Here is a 19,890-nt window from a genome sequence, read left to right as displayed (position 1 = left end):
GAAAAAAAAAAACCACATGTAGGATATTGCTTGGTCTGCAGCGTTAAGTCATTGCAAACCTGGGGATACTCCGAACCACACACTGAAACAGGACTTCTGCCTGTAACTTTTGCCTATTATTTTTGCTTTGTTTCAGTGTCCGGACGGGAGTATCGCCAGGTTCAGGTATAACTTAAATAATGTCATGTTATCCTTTGGCGTTAACAGTAACAGCGCTTTAGAAGTTGGGTATTCTTATGCTAGCGGTGAATTTGCATCTCATTTCTCCTAATGTCCGTTCTGTATAATGCCAGGCTTTTAACGCGACGTTACATAACTTAACATTACTTTATTTCGTGACTACAGCGTTACTATTAACATTAGGCAAACCCTGCGTTAAATGGCCTGGCAGAGTTTAGTGATCCTGGGGACCTTTTTCTGAATGCTCCGATGCTGCCGATCTGGCAGTATTGCACAGGAGCCAAATTGACTTCAATCAACAGTAAGGATCGGCAGTATGGGAGCTTACAGAATACGGGCCTCGGTCTGTATGTTAACTATTTCTTCCAGGTCCCAGGGGGTGTTAAACTTTGAGATTGGTGTGAAATGTAAGAAACGCTATTAGGAACTTATAATTGATGCCAGTGCATATAGCTGCAGTCAGGGAATAAATCTCTGCAGTGTGATACGTTGTTCCCGAAGCGCTCAGCATTATACAAAGCAGATGCGTTTAATGGACTACATTCCCATGTTTCATAATTAATTGATTTATACAACATTTTATTTTTGTTTCAGTGCATGTAGCGAGCACTCTGTCTTTACCATATTATAGGACAGCCAACGATAATACGGCCCCAGGGAACGACATTTCCAAACCATAGAAGCTTATTCAGTGCACGGCGTGTTTGCAGAGAAGTCCCCTGTTGTGGGTTTAATGCCACTTTCTTGGATCAGAAATTGTTTTGCAAATGGCCTTTGCTTTTCCTTTTTATATCCTTATCGCTCTGTTCACTCTCAGATCATCCAGCAGACTTCAGTTGAGTTATAAGTATGTGAAATATTCCCCCTTACATGCTGCTGAAATTGTTCAAACTTCTAGATAAGGTGTTAAATGCCTAAGTGCTGTCACTTTATTGCACATCCGATATGCTTATCTAAGTGTGACTGTGTTTGCAAATGTTCCGTTTCCCAATACAGCGATTTAAAAACCCGAAGTCTTGTGATGTTCTGAGTCGTAGTGTTTTGCTGAACCCTTTTACAGATAATTGATTAAATCCAACATGAGATGCGATTGTAGAGTTGTGTTACCTTTTAGCGGACCCATATATTAGCGTTCAGAGCTTTCAAAACCCCATAGGTTTCTTCTTCAAATGTAGCAGAAACATATGAGCTTTGGAAAGTTCTGTACACTATTATGTAATCTATGAAGAATTCTAATGTTGGCCTGATTTAAAGGTATCATAACCCTACATCCAATCTGCTTTCTCCAGAACCAATATGGCTGTTGGAACTTAGAACTACATAAATGGAACATCAAACAGAACCATTGTGTCTGGCATTTTATTTAATGGAGAAAAGAGGTAGTGGAGATGAGGAGAGACGTCTCCATTTTGGAGGTCTTTGAAAAAGGAGGAGTTTTCTAAGGGACTTATTTTGGGAAGAGGATTAAGGAGCACTGGCAGACTGTCTGATATAAAGCAAAGAGGCAGGAAGAAAGTCCAGATAAAAAAGAAAGAATTCTTTAGTGTGTGAGTGGTGCTGACAGCTTCCATCTAAACACAAACAATTGCATTTTGTGCTGTCGCACATGCTACTTTCATCTACGTGAAGAAGAGAAGGTGACAGAAGTAGCATTGGGGGGTACAATATTTATAGTAAAGAAAAGTTTAACTGAACCAGAATTAGCAAAGCAGACTGTGCTAAGTTCTAAAGGCTGCTACATTGTTGCTACCAACGCATGCACTCAGATGCTAACAGGCACTGTGGGAGTTATGTTACAAACAGGTGTAATATCACCTACAATGCATTTTGTTGTTGATGTAACCTATAACTCATATTCTGGTTTTATATATATATATATATATATATATATATATATATATATATATATATATATATATATATATATATATAACCAGAATATGAGTTATAGGTTACATCAACAACAAAATATATATATATATACGACTATTAAGGAATTAGGAATTAGCAAAGCAGACTCTTCCAAGTTCTTAAGGCTGTTATATTATTACTACCCACACAGCCCCTCCCATGCGGACATGCACTATGTCATTATGTTATCAGCAGGTGCAGAAGATACGGACCCCTTTTGTATCCCAAATCTTCTTGTGCTATTGCATTACTGGCCTTATTAGCGCTGCTTTGGGACTACTTGTTCTTTCCATGTACCAGCTGGTAGAACAACCACAATATGCACTGTAATTGTGGGTGGAATAAATATGTTATTTTTAGTTCTATTTGGTTTTATTTTTAACTTTGCAAATGTGGGTCCTACAGCATATGCCATGGAAGTGTAGGAGGAGTGCATTAAAATGCAGATTACATTGCTACATATCTATCTATCTATCTATCTATCTATCTATCTATCTATCTATCTATCTGTCTGTCTGTCTGTCTGTCTGTCTGTCTGTCTGTCTGTCTGTCTGTCTGTCTGTCTGTCTGTCTGTCTGTCTATCTATCTATCTATCTATCTATCTATCTATCTAACTCACCCTATCTATCTATCTATCTATCTATCTGTGTATCTATCTATCTATCTATCTATCTATCTATCTATCTATCTATCTATCTATCTATCTATCTATCTATCTATCTACCTACCTAATATTCTAGGAGTGGTGGCAGTTCTTAGGGAAGCCTGCAGTGTGACTGTGCATAGTGTATAAATACTGAATGTGCATGGGCAGTGTGAGGATTGGAGACTGGCACTGCTGCTGACCATGCTGTATTTGGAGCAGAATGTGTAAGTGGTTCGTTAATGTGTATTACTACTGTTCAACGCTACTAAGCAATACCACTCTAGAACAAATTGTTCAAGCAGCGGATTGGTCCTTTGGAACATTGTTATCTAACCTCACTGATTGACACACAAGATTGCAGCAACAGCAAAAATATTGTCACACCTAGTGGTACCCGTCCAAGCTCAAAAAGATCCACGGGATATCTGACAAAGCCACAAATCAATTACCAGAACAAAAGCACAGAAAGCCAAAAGGTCCAGTCAAGAGATACTTCTGCCAGGCACAGTTCTGTGATCCAGTTCTGGATCCACAGTACAACCGGTCAGGAATCTCTTCCTTACAAGATAAGAATGTTTGCTTAATACAATGGCACCATGAATACTACAATTGACTTTTTCTACCCTAATGGTGCCTGAATGGGGTATGATAGTTACACTCTCTATCTACCATGTGGTTTTGCAGAGGCAGCCACAGCTTAAAAACATATGATGGGAGAAGGAGCGGCTCAGTGAGTAAAGACACTGACTGGCACTGAGTTTGGAGCAGGAGAACCTGGTTCAATTCCCGGTGTTGGTTCCTTGTGACCTTGGGCAAGTCATTTTATATCCCTGTGCCTCAGGCACCAAAAAAACACCCTCATGTCCGTTATTGCTTATTTGTCAATACAACTATACAAGGGATCAAGCGTTGAGCTCCTTTATCACTTCAATAGTTATACCAAAAAAACATAGATTGTAAGCTCCACAGGGCAGGGACCTGTGCCTCCAAAATGTCTCTGTAAAGCGCTATGTAAAACTAGCAGCGCTATTGTTATTATTATGATGGACGTTGTTTTCAGTACATCGAGAGTCTTTATTTCTGATTAGATGTTTGCTTTTAACTCTGATATTTCACACTCGTGGTAGCTATACAGGAAATCCAGTATATTGCAGTTGTGCAGTTTTACAAGCTCTGGGTCTAATTTACTTAGCTGTGTTAGCGTGCAAAGCCACTGCTATAATGTGGTGGTGCAGGACGTCTGTGCTTTGTTACTGTGCATGGCCTGGGCACATTGGAGCACTCTTCCACCTCTAATGGGCTGATTTTTATACATAACTGATCATACATATCTGGAGGTCAGGAAAGTTCATTGAAAATTCTACGAAACTGTGTTGTTTTCCTTAGCATCATTATATCAGATAGTCAGTGCATTTGGCTGCAGACTGAAACGAATATTCTTCTTTTAATCTGACTTACAATGTTACTTGTAACCATCGTTTCAGCCAGTCAGTCAGTATGTCAAGGAACTCCCTACATTCACTTTGTCCGGGATACCCATATAACACAATCGATCTTTAACTATGCTGTTGGCAGCATTTCCCACGTGTTCATGCTCTAATAACGCTGTCATTTGCCCTTGTTGCCTTTCTGAGGAAGATGCACTCTGCCAGATCCCATCCTAATTAAATGACACACAAAGGTGGAGCTGATGCAGAAAGCTCATTAAAGTGCCGGCTATTGGAGTGGGGGAAATGTGATCCAGATGGAATCCTGAGACCTGGGAGGCAGCCAGCTCCCCTTTCTATCAGCTGCGGGTCAGTGGGAGGCAACGCTCTGGTGTTTGTTATACAGCAAATGAAAATATCACTTGTGAGCACATTCGCATGTCTCAGACGGGGCTGCAACCTGCTTTTCACCATTATCTCCCAGCATACAGTGCTTCCACTGCAGAAAAGGATTCTGGGAAATGCCATGCAAATGAGAACAGTGTTTGTTATAGAAAGTAAAGGTTACATCACTTAGAAAAAGGAGACACCAGTACAGTATCTAATAGGGCAGCGGCATACAGGCAGATAGTACACCATAGATAAGGCTGGGACGCTTTTTATTTATTGTAAGACACCTCGTGCGGTTGGACCTATGAGGTCACTAACCTGAGTCCCATCAGTTTCTCCTTTAGGTCTTCAGAGCTGGATACTTTCAATTAATTTGTGTTGAAAATACAATAGCCAATTGCTAAACTGAAATAACCCACAAGATGGTTCTTGTATACTGTCTCTGTAGGGTTCCAAATAGGGGTTAAGGTCTTCCCAAGATAACCACCTCACTATGAGACCTACCAATGAGGGGATCCAGAATGTATATTGTATGTCTTTATTTATATAGCGCCATTAATGTACATAGCGCTTCAATGTACATAGCGCTTCCATTACTTCCTAGCTCTCTAGACAAGTCCGTGTTATTTTTCTAGGAAGCCTGTATCCTTTTTAATAAGCCAAAATTTGCGGAAACCATTTAGCCAAGCACCCACAACGTGGGCAGCCCAATAAAACACACGTTTCTCTCTGAGAATGAGGATAGAGATGTTAACTCATGACCAGTGGTTGAAATGGCTTGAAAAATGAGTGGTACTGTGATTTAATAAAAATATCCCAAATTATTTAAACATTGGGATAATACGCATTGGACCCATACTTTAAAAAGATTCAGATATTTGTGCTATAAAAACAAAGTGGGAGAAATGATGTGTGAAATAATTTAACTGTTTATTAAAAAGAAAGCGGATGTTGATTAGTGCCATCTGATATTTATCACTTATCACAATGTTTCTCTGTCAGCATCTGAACATTTAGTATTTTATCATTATTTGGCATAGTCTATGCATAGATCACAAGAATCAAACGTTTTATCAACTCTTATTGTACATTAACTTAATTGCAAATATATTCACTGTCCTGTTCAGTGTGTACTGTACCTACAACAACGTCTTAATTTCCACCAGTCATTCACACGAAGTACAGGGGCGGGCGCTCCTGTGTGTGTCTGGCAATGACAAGTTCCTATTGAGTCCTATATTTGGGCAGTTGCTCATGTCCTCTCAATTATTCCTTCTAACAACTAGGTGAGATAGTCCGGTGGTGGAGGCTCTTTTGAATCGTGTCCAATAGAGGAATACAGAACTGAATGGTTCCTCCAGCCATGTATAAAAGAAACAGGTCAGACAGCACCCCCTAATCCACGTAAATCCTTAGGGGGAAAAACGACCCTCCACAGCCCCTCAATAACAGAAAATATTAGCTATCCCCAGCACACATGCGAAAACCCAAGAGTCAGATAATACAGGGATTTTTTTTACATTTCATATAGAAGTTAGCAATACAGACGTTGATCATCGTTGGGCTCTTCATACACTTTTGCACATTGGTAATCTTGCTCTAATGTTATCACAAAACTATTTCAAAGTTATACTTATCCGCAGGGACGAGAGAGGTCCAGGTAAGTGCAGAGCATGTGGCAAAGAGCGAAGAAATGGCATGGTGCAGCCAATCTAAAGCTCTCACTGTAATAACACAATACAAGAGATTCATAAGGCAAAGAATTCAAAAGCTCCCTGCAAGGGGCTACTTGTAAGGGGGGCAACGTTTTGGGATCTAGTCCCTAATTCTGGCCAGTTCCCACAGCTCCAAAAAATGGAATATGGTACTTCCCTTTCAGTGAAAAAGTTAAACAGATTCACGTTCCGATCCTCCTCTCTGTCCGGGGAGTGCACTGCATCTGTGCAATTATTCTCTCTTTGCCACATTCTCTGGACTTCTATCTACCCCGCGGATAAGTATTTATTCCAAATAGTTCTGTGATAACATTAAAACCTGATTATCAATATACAAAGTGCTGAAGAGCCCATTATCAATGTCTGTATTGCTAACTTCTATTTGAAATAAAAAATGTTTAACTTTTTTCATGATTACTGGGGATATCTAATAGTTCCTCCAGTCATGGATGGTGTAGACCGATATTGATAAAGGTTAATATGTGTATGGGTGTGTTTGTGTGCCACAATAAAAGTTAGTGTATTGATAAATGGTATATTAGATTTATTTATTAATTTATTTATTTATAAAATGTTTTACCAGGAAGTAATACATTGAGAGTTACCTCTCGTTTTCAAGTATGTCCTGGGCACAAAGTTATAATAACAATACATGGTTACATTAAATGAACAGAGGTTATACAGTCAATTCACAGACATTTCATGGACAATTAAAGTTGGAAAATTGAGTACAGGGGATAAAGGGCTGGTGAGTTTAACATTGAAATAGAGCAGCTTTAACATCACCAAACATCAGCGAACGGCAGCAAACGTCTCACACCCTTTGGCTGCACCAAAGGCTGTCCTGGAAACAGAGGCAGAGTAATATACTGTTACTATTGTTATACTGTATCTCAATAGGTTTTTAGGTAAATGCCCAACTAGACTGATACAAAGACAGAAGGTTCTGTCTGGAAAACATGGTGCACGGTGACAGATTATTTGTTATGATCAAGATTTATTTCCTTTGTTCCACAGATGCCGGCAGAACTGAGTGTGCGACAATAAAGTCATGACCTACCTGTGCTGTGCTCGTAAGTATCTGGAGACTATCGGGAGGGATGTATGCACTGAGGACATCTCACTATCAAGTGTATCATACTGGAAGCACATACTAGGGCAGGCCCAGGATTCATTGCACAGGGACAGAAATAATCATTATACCAGGGTATTATCACTGCAGTTATATTTTATGGAGGCCGCAATCAATTGGGACATTTTACCAGAGTATGTATTGATATTGATCTATGTATGTATGTATGTATTGATATAAGGTTCCCAAGCTCACAAGTAACTGATACTGGGATTGGAACTAGGTTCATCCATTTCACTCATTTCGAATGCAGTAATAATTCCTTCCCTCAGATATGGGGGTATTTTTGCTGTTTGATACATTTGGCCGATAGGCTTTGATAAATGACCCACCACATGGTGAGATGCTTCACTCTTGAAAAGACACCACGTGTGGGGAAGACGAGGCTCACTCCAGGTGACTGGTGGGGGTTCCTCCCTCACACTCACCAATCCTCTTGTGTCTCAGCTCAGTTTATCAGGGCAAGTCTCCAGCTGGATGAGAACCTGGAGCTAATGCAGGCTGGTTCACTGATGAGAAAAGTGAAATCCCGTAGCTGGAAGAAACAGAGATACTTCAAGCTGCAAGAGGACTGTATGACTGTCTGGTACAAGTCCAAGAAGACGGGAAACACCAAGTCCACCTGTAAGTGATGGGAAGTGCATAAGGTGCTGCTAATACAAGGGTAATAATTCATCAGCCTTCCAGCCAATGACAGGGACATACCAATGTGGTACCAGATACCACTGCCAGCCTAGGAGGTGACGGGCACAAGACATACTTGTGATAGTGACCCATGCAGAGGACATGAATGGTGGCATAGTTTGAATTCTTTACGTTTGCTAGAAACTCTGGAGTTGGGGGTTGTTTTCACATTTGATAACATGGTTACAAATATGTGTTATTTTGTGCCCAAGTTTAGCAGCCTGGAGACCTTGGTAAGTAACCCCCAATGGGATTTGCTTCCGGTCACAACATGTTTTGGAGGCTTTGGAAGAAACTGAACCAACAGCCCGGTATTTTCAGGTCCAAATCTCTCATCACTATGGGCTGCAACTGAACATAAATTATTGATCTTCACAACAGTGCTAATGAATAATTTACATGTTGATCCATCCAATTGGTATCATACCATGCAGTTTTCTCTGGGGCTGATTCAGTAATTATAATGCTATTAAATGCCTGCAGCTAAGTTAGTACCAAGGACACCCCACCCAAAAGCAAAGTGTCTCCTTGCCCTGACATGCATTGAGTGGCTCTCCTGCACTGGAGGAATGTTAGAAGACGTCTCACAATACAGAAACTCCCCATCATTCTGGGGTCACTCGCTGCTGCTCTTCACAGTGAGTGATGGGAATGCAGCAAGACATGAGGGCTTGCCAGGCACTATAGCTCACAAGTAGATTGCCAAAGAAGCTGGCATGAGCAGGAGTAATTCCAGTAATGTGCCTGAGAGCTTCTCTGCAGCAGCCTGGTTAACCCCTCCACTGACAGAGGAGTGGCTGTGTGCATTGATGCTGAGGTTAGTAGTGTTAATGTTTTGGCTTGACGTGTGGTAGACCTATCAGGGCAATGCAGGGAAATGTAGTAGTCTGATATTCGGGTTAATAACTTATCACTGTGCTTAGCGCTGCCCAGACCGACTGTGGCTCCATATCTATTTATAGACCTCTCGTAACTATCTTCCATTTGATGTAGCCCTAATATGATTTCAACTCTATATTATCCATCTATCATCTGGTGTGTGTGTGTATATATATATATATATATATATATATATATATATATATACACACACACACACACACACACACACTCAATCTGCTCTTAAGAACTCTTAGATCGTAAGCTCTTTGGGGCAGGGAGTCCTTTTCCTAATTACTGTATGTCTTATTCCCATTATGCGTTATATTATGATGTCACGTGTAACGTGTATTCCTGCCGTGACGCGCTATGAACATAGATGGCGCTATATAAATAAAGATATACATAAATACATAATGATCCTAATTAAAAATAGCTCCTGTTTAATCTCCTGTGTAGTCCCAGCTATGTATACACCATGATGCTGTTCACATAAATCTACATGCTTTAACTTCTCCCCTGCTCGCTTTCCTTCTCACCCTCTTCCTCTCTGAAGAGCTACTGTACAGTATATTGTGTTCACAAAACAAGGATGACATATAACAGTCACATACATACAGTATATGGTAACTATGTTCACTCTCTCTATCCTTCTCCAGCTCTCTCTATTGTCTCCCTCCCCCTATCTCTGTCCTCCAGCTAATTGTGCTTAAACTGCTTTCTGCTGCCAGTTTCCATCAGTGACATTGAGACTGTACGGGAGGGGCATCAGTCCGAGATCTTGCAGAGCATCGCAGATGAGTTTCAGCCCGACCTCTGCTTTACCATTGTCTTCCACGGCCGCAGAGGGAACCTCGACCTGGTAGCCAATACCCCAGAGGAGGCCCAATCCTGGATCCAGGGCCTACACAAGCTAATAGAGACTGTGACCAACATGGACCAGAAGGAGATTATGGACCAGTATCCTTTCAATAACTCCTCATAAGCAGGCAATGCCTATTCCTTTTACTAATAGCAAAGTAGATCTAATAATGCTCCGGCAATTAGATAGAAAAAAATATGTACCACTCATAGATGATGCGCCCCCTATTTGTTGCATTGTGCATTTCATGGAAGAGGTGCATGTGGGTAAATGGGAAAGATACCTCACCTGTTTTGATATTTTCAAACCAGCAAAAGAAAATAGTTCAGAGTGCTCCCTTCTTGTGTGTAAGATACATAGTATCTTGGAAAGGGGGGGAGACATTCACCATTAATTTGATTGCCCATTGAGTTGTGGTAAGGACATTGTGTATACAGTATCACTGAAAAAAAGTTTGTTAGAGCATCCAGGAACAAAATGGCAACTTCGAGCCTGTTAGGACAGCAAAGTGTCTCCCAGTGTTCACGGTTCATTAAAAGCGCTACTGATGGAAATGTGCCAGTTTATGTAAAGCTACTAAGAAAGTTCAGCATACCTACTCCAACACTAACTTCTCCGATGCACACACAAAATGTAGGCTAAGTGCATTAAAACTAGTTCTCACTTGGTAACCAAGCACTGCTTCCTGTTGAAGCCTACTACCATTTGTCAGTATGATACCAGATAAAGACAGTTTGGTCAAGACTGACCATTTCCCCCATTCTAAATCAATTGAACATCCCATGTCAATAGTCAATATATTGAAGTGTTTGATTCCAGTGGTACAGGGATCCCACCCGAGTTATTTCCTTAACATGCTTCCCAGGTGGATCTGTGACTGGTTCCAAAAGGCTGACAAGAATAAGGATGGGAGGATGAACTTTAAGGAGGTTCAGGACCTGCTGAAAATGATGAATGTGGATATGAATGAGCAGCACGCTTACCGCCTTTTTCAGGTAACGGCAGGTGGCTACATGTAATGAACATCAATTCACATCACCCCCCCAAAACATCACCATGAACAGAGCAGTTACACTGCAGATAGGGCATCTACAAAACATTGATTACAATCAACATTTTGGTCCCCATTGGGACGCTTGAAAAAGTTCTAATCTGGGACCTAAGCATAGCCTAGTGAGCACCCTGGAAGTCATCGCAGTGGAAATCCAGTTTGTCTTTCTGAAAGTTGGTATCCAGAGTCATATATTTCATTTAACGTGTGTGTAATATTTTTTATTTGTTTTTGTTTCCACAGGTAATTTACCTAAAAGCCAGGTGCACCTTAATTTTTCTTTGTGGCATGAAAAAATATCACACACATGTTAAATTAAATATATGACTCTGGATACCAACTTTCAGAAAGACAAACTGGATTATCACTGTGATGATATTCTGACACCCAGACAGAATGGAGCAGGTTATTCCAAGAGTATGTCAGTCGCCTGAGTATAACTGCAGCTTGTGAAGGTTGGATTTTATTTTGCTGTACATATGAGAAGATGGAACATTTCAAACATCTCTCTGAGACCCTGGAGAAAGACAATGGGGTGAGATGCCACAAAACAAGTCACCAAATGTTTGGCATTGCTTCTTTCCAGCCCATTGTTCCCCAGCCGCTTTGTCTTGCAGATGGCAGATAAATCAGAGTCAGGCACACTGGAGGGGGAGGAGTTTGTGCTGTTTTATAAAGCCCTGACGCAGCGCGACGACGTGCTTAAGATATTCCAAGACTTCTCCAAGGATGGCAAGAAGCTCGCTCTGCTGGAGTTCGTGGATTTCCTGCGGCAGGAGCAGTTGGAGGAGGACAACACAGAGGAGTTTGCTATGAACCTTATCGCTCGATATGAACCGTCAGAAACAGGTGAGACCCTGGTACAGGTACAGCCCAGGTAGTGGCTTCCTCAATACATTGTTTTTAATAACGGTGTCCTCAATAACCACTAGCTATTGGAGTAGCCCATGGTGGAGTGTGGAGGTAGAAGGATATCCCCCTACATAGCTTGTCTACAGCCCTACATTGTGTGGGTTGTTCTTCCAGGAAACACTGCATTCCCTACCCCAACCCTACATCACATGGCTTCAAATTGCTAGTGTTCTGCAATCTAAATAAGTGTCACAAATAACAGAATCATTTATTAGCTCAATCCAGTGACCAAGCCTCAGATTATGTAGTTACTTCTCTATATAACAAGTATCACAACCTGCACAGGGAGTCAAATATATGACATTACAAAACATGAGCAGATTGGGGTCATTGGGCAGTAGCTCCATATGTAATGTAATTGATTGCTGTAATTTATGGGAACTCACAATGTCTTCCTTTGTATTTGGGGTCTAGCGAAGAAGCTTCATGCCCTGAGCATTGACGGTTTCCTGATGTACTTGTGTTCTCCGGAGGGATCTGTCTTTAATTTTGCCCATGAACAGCTTTACCAAGACATGACACGGCCACTGACCCACTACTTCATATCGTCCTCCCACAACACGTACCTGATGGAGGACCAGCTGCGGGGGCAGAGCAGCATTGAGGGATACATCAGGTGAGTAGGAGAGACATGTCCAAACTTTCTTCTCATTCATAGACATTAAAAATTGGGTCTATCAAGGTCCTATCCATTAAGTCGCATATGAAACATAAGAACGGGTGGAGTATGGATTTGAATTAAAATGTTACCATCTCCTACAGAAACTGTGACCATGTTCCTAATCAATTTTAATGGCGATATTTACGACGCAGTGCTAAGCCATACGCCTGCTGCAAAGGTTTTTGCCTTCCTGTGGACCAACACGACAAAAAGGATGCTGTAGAAATAGACCTGATGAATTCAGAGTTATTCCTCAGTCAATATAACCTGATCAAACAAATGACACAAAAAACCATGATACTTTTTCAGCATTTATTGAACCACAAATGATTAAACATTCAATATCCATGTATGAAAAAGTATGTGAACTTTGAGATTCAGTACCTGGTTGCGCCCCCTTGAGCAGCAATAACTTAAACTGCGTGTGTCCTGGTCAGTCTCTCACATCGGTTTTGAGGAATTTTGGCCCATTCCTCCTTACAGAACTGCTTAAACTCCGTGACATTTGAGGGCTTCCTTGCATGGACAGCTCGCTTCAAGTCCTGCCACAACATTTCGATGGGGTTTAGGTTCGGACTTTGACAAGGCCTTTCTAAAATGCGGAATTTCTTATTCTGCAGCCATTCTTTTCTAGATTTGTTTGCATGTTTGGGATCATTATCTTGCTGTATGATGATCCACTTTCTCTTCCGCTTCAGTTCGCAGACGGGTGGCCTGACATTCTTCTCTAGAATCTTCTGATACAAAGCATAATTGATAGTTGTGTCAATGATGGCAATCCGTTCAGGTCCTGCAGCAGCAAAGCAGCCCCAAACCATCACACCCCCACCACCATGCTTGACGGGTGGGATGAGGTTGTTATGTTCAAACACAGTTTTGGTTTTCACCAAACATAACGTTTCTCATTCAGGCCAAAAAGTTCAACCTTTGACTTGTCTGTCCAGAGAAGATTATTCCAGAAGTGTTATGGATCATCTGTGTGCTGTTTAGTGAACTTCAAATGGCAGCAATGTCCTCTTTAGAGAGCAGTAGTTTCTTTCTGGCTATCCTTCCATGAACACCATTCTTGTTCAGTCTTTTTCTGATAGTTGAGTCATGAACACTCACATTAGCCAAGGTGCGAGTGGCCTGCAGATCCTTGAATATTACTCTGGTGTTCTTTGTGACTTCCTGGATGATTTGACGGTTTGTTCTTAGAGAGATTTTGGTAGAACGACCGCTCCTGGGTAGAGTGACTGTGCTCTTGAACTTTCTCCATTTGTCTGACAGTGGATTGATGGAGCCCCAAATCCTTAGACATTGCTTTGTAACCCCTTCTAGACTGATCAGCAGCAATAACTGCTTTTCTGAGGTCCTCAGAGATTTATTTTGATCGTGGCACGACGACGTGATTCCACACACCTATATGTGAAGACCAAACGCACAAAGGTTCTGATCTTTATACAGGGTGGGGCCTCCCAAACTCACCCCTGAAGAGCTACCTAATTATTTAAACACCTGATTCTAATTATCCTCTTTAATTTAGCTGATAAAACCAGTGTTTCACTTATTTTTTTCACATACCCTCACTCTTACTCATCTTGTGTCAATTCATACACCATTTTATTTCAAAAGACATGGAATTGGTTAATGTAAACTCTATTGGATGTTTAAGAAGAGAAATGATGGACGTTCCGTAATTAGCATTGCAGTTCACACACTTTTTCTTGCCCCTGTATATATAACACACGGTGTATAAGTACGGACTGCTCTGTATCTTCCTTCCCAATACCATAACCAGGTTGTAGGTAGGATGTCCTGGTTTCCTCTTTCACATTGTTTTGTGCGGACTCCCACAGAGCTCTGAAACGAGGCTGCCGGTGTGTGGAGGTGGACAGCTGGGATGGACCCAATGGAGAACCAATTGTATATCACGGACACACATTCACCTCTAAAATCCTCTTCAAAGATGTTATTTCAGCCATCAACAAGTATGCATTCAGGGTGCGTAACTAGAGGGAGCAATGAGGCAAAGGACAGGGTTCGACTTTTCGTCTCTGTCACTCATTTGCAAAGAATATTTCACTGTAACATTCTGTGGGATTAGCAGACAAGATAGATAGATTGCTTGTTGGTAACTTCTGTACACTGTATGAGTAACTTTTCCAAACAGGAAGAGTTTATTGACATTCAAAATGGCATGCATAATGAATCGGATTAGTTTAAACCTCTTCACTGTCACAGAGACAGTATATACTATGTAGCAGCAAGGGACTAACGTGATGCATTGTGCATGAACTGCAGCTCAACAAGATGAATGGTTGTTATAGTCTCCCTGCTATAAAATACATGCCAAACAGCGCCATGTTTATAAAACAAATTTTCCAGCGCAGCATGTATTTTTCTCTGCTAAAACATGTGCTGTTTTATGCACTGGTTTTGCAGCTGGCTTATTTGATACATGGCAAGACTAAATCATTCAATAAACGTCTGAGGGTAGTTTGTGTTAGATGCATCTCTTTACCCACTATTAACTTTTACAATCCGTTTTATGATATCCTACGTGTGTGTGTACATGATATGCCCCATAAAATGTGGCCTTTCTTTACAAAAATACTTGCCCACTTTTATTTATGTGAACCACTGGGTAATGAACAGTTTAGAAGGGTGTAATGTAACTTGCATTGTGTGTTAAAAAAAAAAGGGGGGGGGGGTTGGAGGGAGAGGGTGGGTAACACATGAAGGTGGTCAGGTTGCTTCAACCCTTCTGGCACTGATGGAGTTAATAATTAAGGAGTGATATAATGAGGTTCAGCCAGTGGAGACGATATGTTTATCCCAATAAATATGGCATTGGCTCCTTAGAGGTTAGATACAATAACTGGGCCGTGGGTGAATAGAATCTTAGCTGACAGAAGATTCCCATTGCTGGCGCACAGGTGCAATGGGGCAGGACGGGCGAACTCCCTTAGTTATTAGGGCCTTGTTGTCCTTGGGCTGCCGTTTGCCCAGGTTTCAGAGTACCCAGTTATCCTGTCCCTGGAGAATCACTGCGGTGTGGAGCAGCAGGATGTCATGGCTCAGCACCTCAAAAGCATTCTGGGGGAGAAACTTCTCACCGGCACCCTGGATGGACGGATCCCGGCCCAGCTGCCCTCTCCTAAGGTAGGTGCAGTTCTGCAGAGGTTCATTTTCTGATACGATGTATCTCAGCATTCAGGACACTGGGCGATGGTTACAGCTTAACCATCGAAGATCTCAGTTGCAAATCCTGCTTCTATAAGAATACTATAATATTCCTATAGACTTTTTCTGTTGGAGACCCATACATTGCACTTTTAGAAGCGTAAGCACACACTGTGAAATTATCCACAAGTTTTGTATTTTGGAGAAATGTTGACGTTACATTATTTTAGGGGGTTCTTTAAATGGCTTCCTCTCACGACTTCATCTTTAAAATATCTGCTGCATTCTTTTAACACCTTACAGAAGCAGCGTGTATTGAGTATTTCCTTATCTTTGTTACTGCATTTTTCACAGCTAAGTGTTTAGGCCCACGTCTTAAATTATTAAACAACCTTTACATTGGTTGGAAAGCTGTTACACAGCTTCTCATTTTTATTGCAAATCCAATATAAGTTGTCAAGTGGGACTGCAACTTTATACACAGCTTCTGCTTCACTTGGTAACTGATATATACCAAGCCAGGAGAATGACATGAATCATTCAGAAGGTTCTACTCTCCTTTCTGATGCTTCCTCTTTCTCTCTCTCACTCCTTTCCGATTCTTCCTCTCTCTCTCCTTTCCGATGCTTCCTCTTTCTCTCTCACTCCTTTCCGATTCTTCCTCTCTCTCTCCTTTCCGATGCTTCCTCTTTCTCTCTCTCACACTCCTTTCCGATGCTTCCTCTTTCTCTCACTTCTTTCCGATTCTTCCTCTCTCTCACTCCTTTCCGATGCTTCCTCTTTCTCCAACTCCTTTCCAATTCATCCTTTCTCTCTCTCCTTTCCGATGCTTCCTCTTTCTCTCTCTCTCACACTCCTTTCCGATGCTTCCTCTTTCTCTCTCTCACTCCTTTACGATTCTTCCTCTCTCACACTCCTTTACGATTCTTCCTCTCTCACACTCCTTTCCGATGCTTCCTCGCTCTCACTCCTTTACGATTCTTTCTCTCTCACTCCTTTCCGATGGTTCCTCTTTCTCTCTCTCTCACTCCTTTCCGATGCTTCCTCTCTCTCACTCCTTTCCGATGCTTCCTTTCTCTCTCTCTCACTCCTTTCCGATGCTTCCTCTTTCTCTCACTTCTTTCCGATTCTTCCTCTCTCTCACTCCTTTCCGATGCTTCCTCTTTCTCTCACTCCTTTCCAATTCTTCCTTTCTCTCTCTCCTTTCCAATGCTTCCTCTTTCTCTCTCTCTCACACTCCTTTCCGATGCTTCCTCTTTCTCTCTCTCACTCCTTTACGATTCTTCCTCTCACACTCCTTTACGATTCTTCCTCTCTCACACTCCTTTCCGATGCTTCCTCGCTCTCACTCCTTTACGATTCTTTCTCTCTCACTCCTTTCCGATGGTTCCTCTTTCTCTCTCTCTAACTCCTTTCCGATGCTTCCTCTCTCTCACTCCTTTCCGATGCTTCCTTTCTCTCTCTCTCACTCCTTTCCGATGCTTCCTCTTTCTCTCTCCTTTCCGATGCTTCCTCTCTCTCTCTCACTCCTTTCCGATGCTTCCTTTCTCTCTCTCCTTTCCGATGCTTGCTCTTTCTCTCTCTCTCACTCCTTTCCGATGCTTCCTCTTTCTCTCTCCTTTCCAATGCTTCCTCTTTCTCTCACTCCTTTCCGATGCTTCCTCTCTCTCTCCTTTATTTGTTACTCTTCTACGTTTTCTTATTGTCATGTCTCTCTCACACCACCTTCTCCTTTATTGTATGTCTTTATTTATATAGCGCCAAAAGTGTACTCGGCGCTTTACCTTTGCACAATTATGTTTTTTATTGCTTGCTGTCTATTAAAACAACATTACAATTCCTATACTCACTTTCTCAACATGTTGCTGTATGGCAGGGAGAGGCCAATCTCTTTTTTCAAGCGTGCCAATAAAAAGTCACAATTTTTTTGGGTGGGCCACTGTAGTACTGCCCCCCCTTCCTCACCCAATCCCTCCTCCTCTCACCCAACTCCTCCTCCCCTCAAAGAATTTTCACTTGGGTGATGGGGGATAGGAGGGGCCCGATCCTGCAGCGGAGGGGAGCTGGGGACTCGTGGGCGGATGCGGAAGTTGTGCCCGACTTCCGCGCAATGAGAAGTCTTTCAGAGCACTTGATGTCCCTCACTGATCTTCTCAATGTTGACCCTGTAGCTGAATCAAACCTGTCATCTTGTTGCATGCCCTTTTCCTCATTATCTGTTTCAAGTGTTATAATGGAAGAGTCACCATTAGCTGTCAGTGTGTCTGGGCTTTCATATACTATCCTTAGGTCCCTTCAGTTTATCTGCAATGTGTCCCCCTCAACCTCCCCGCTCCCTCCCCCCGGTTTGTGTGGCTATATAGGACCTTGGTTAGGGTGACCAGATGTCCCGGGCTATCCGGGATAGTCCTGGTTTTCAGGGCTCTGTCCCAACTTTTTTGAGTGCTGTCCCGGTTTTTGGATCCTCCTGGCGAGTGCCGACTGTGCATGCATGAAAAGCACTTACCGGCTGCCAAACGCCATTCGAGCATGGGCAGCCGCCAAGTACCGATCGTACGAGCAGCCGGCAAATGCCAGCATGAATTTACCTATTGTATTAGTTGCAATTAAATGATACTGCTCCAATTTTATCATCATTCGTGACGCCATAAAATGCAGTAATTTAACAGTTTTCCATGTAAGGCTATAAGGGGTTCTCTCTACTTCCACTGTCTGGTCATGAATACATGGATGAAATCGTTCACAGGCAAACAATATTCCTAAAAGGCCCTTTTCAATCTGTGTGTCCATGATTTATGTACAGTCAATGATCTGGACGCATAAACCACGGGTTGCCAACAATCATTATGCTCCTGGAAAATTACTGCACAGCGCCCCGATTGTGATGCATCTGCTGAAAATTTAATAGGCCTTTCTGGTGCATAAAACTTAAAGCTGCAGTTCAGGCAATATCCTGCATGCGTGTTTTTTTTTAATAAATCAGTTCTTTAGTAAGAAAAAATACTTTTAGCATTTTCTGTTTTAAAAAACAACAACTTTGAAAGACAATTTTTCTTGTATTCTATTTTAACAAGCATGCTTGTTCCTATAGCAACGATTTACATTCCCCATATTTAAAGATGTCGCCAAACTTTGCCGATCAATAGACTGAGAGAACGAATTGACCGGCAGCTATGCAGTTCTTTAGGTATTTAGAGATTGTCCACATAAAACTATTGAAGTAAAAAAATAAATTAAAAAAAAAGACTGAACTGCAGCTTTAAACACGGCACCAATTGTTGTTTCATAATTTTCCATTATCCCTACAGCTCTGTACCCCATACCTATTCATTTGTAGTTTTCAGCCGTGTCCTTAGTGGTGCTGTCTTTGTTGGTAGACGTTTTCAGGTAATTCACCATGCCAAGTAGCTGCTAAACATCCTTCTTTGACTGTAGACGAGGCATTATTTAAATTGCTGCCAATTTTCTTTTGTCAGGTTTTATACAGTCACGGGAAACTACGCCACCAGTACACGTTAAATATTTAACCCCAAATGGTACCACTTGTACTGCCTCCGTCCTAGCTAACTCTGCCTTAATTTTATCACGTAGAGCAAAGGGCACGTTTCAACATGGATTTATGACTGGCAGGACTAGCCTGATTATCTGAATTGGATGCTCTCCTGGCAATCATCCAAACCCTTGAAACAAGTCCTAGAATCCCAAAAAGATTATCCTGCATTGAGTGTATCCAGTTTCCCAAATCACTGCTAGAGATCGTCTCTAAAGTTCTTTAATAACACTGTTCTATATAAAGGACCGTCTATACATTATATTATCTCATACAATGTACATAACGTCGCAATATATTTTCTTGTTTTAAATGACAAATAATAGCATATTATCGTATATGTGATGGGAAGCAACCTACAGTGGCTAGCTGGAGTGTAGATGTGGCTCTTTCATTTATGCCTCTTCTGTGCTCTCTGTAGGAGCTCCGCGGGAGAATTCTCCTGAAAGGGAAGAAGATTGGGGGTCTGGAGGACTGTTTGGGTGAGCACCCTGAAGACTCAAACATGGGGGAGGTGTCTGAGGAGGAGAATAGTGCTGAGACTGAGGAGGAGAACCTCAGGAATGAGGATAAAAGGAGATCAAAGGCAGGTTCCAAAGTCACCTCTGTTACGTGACCTGCAAACCCCTAGCAAACAATTGAGCCCATAAAACCACAATGTGCTTAAACATTTAGTGCAAGCCCATTAAAGATTTAAGATCTCAAGGTTTCTCTCTTTATGGTT

The 19,890-nt window shown here is 41.7% G+C and overlaps 1 protein-coding gene across 1 annotated transcript in view; it reads left to right on the top strand.

Moving 5' to 3' along the window:
• PLCD4 (phospholipase C delta 4) overlaps nt 1-19,890 on the top strand; it is a 41,478-nt gene that overhangs the window by 7,135 nt on the left and 14,453 nt on the right. Inside the window, 9 exon segments of the mRNA XM_075609653.1 lie at nt 7,288-7,343; nt 7,850-8,026; nt 9,697-9,925; nt 10,693-10,822; nt 11,496-11,727; nt 12,205-12,406; nt 14,290-14,434; nt 15,443-15,595; nt 19,588-19,752. Coding sequence (XP_075465768.1) covers nt 7,322-7,343; nt 7,850-8,026; nt 9,697-9,925; nt 10,693-10,822; nt 11,496-11,727; nt 12,205-12,406; nt 14,290-14,434; nt 15,443-15,595; nt 19,588-19,752 — 1,455 coding nt within the window. The 5' untranslated portion in view covers nt 7,288-7,321.

This window comes from Ascaphus truei, chromosome 7 (assembly GCF_040206685.1).
Source record: "Ascaphus truei isolate aAscTru1 chromosome 7, aAscTru1.hap1, whole genome shotgun sequence".
Taxonomy (NCBI): Eukaryota; Metazoa; Chordata; class Amphibia; order Anura; family Ascaphidae; genus Ascaphus; species Ascaphus truei.
This window is presented reverse-complemented; position numbering and strand designations above follow the sequence as displayed.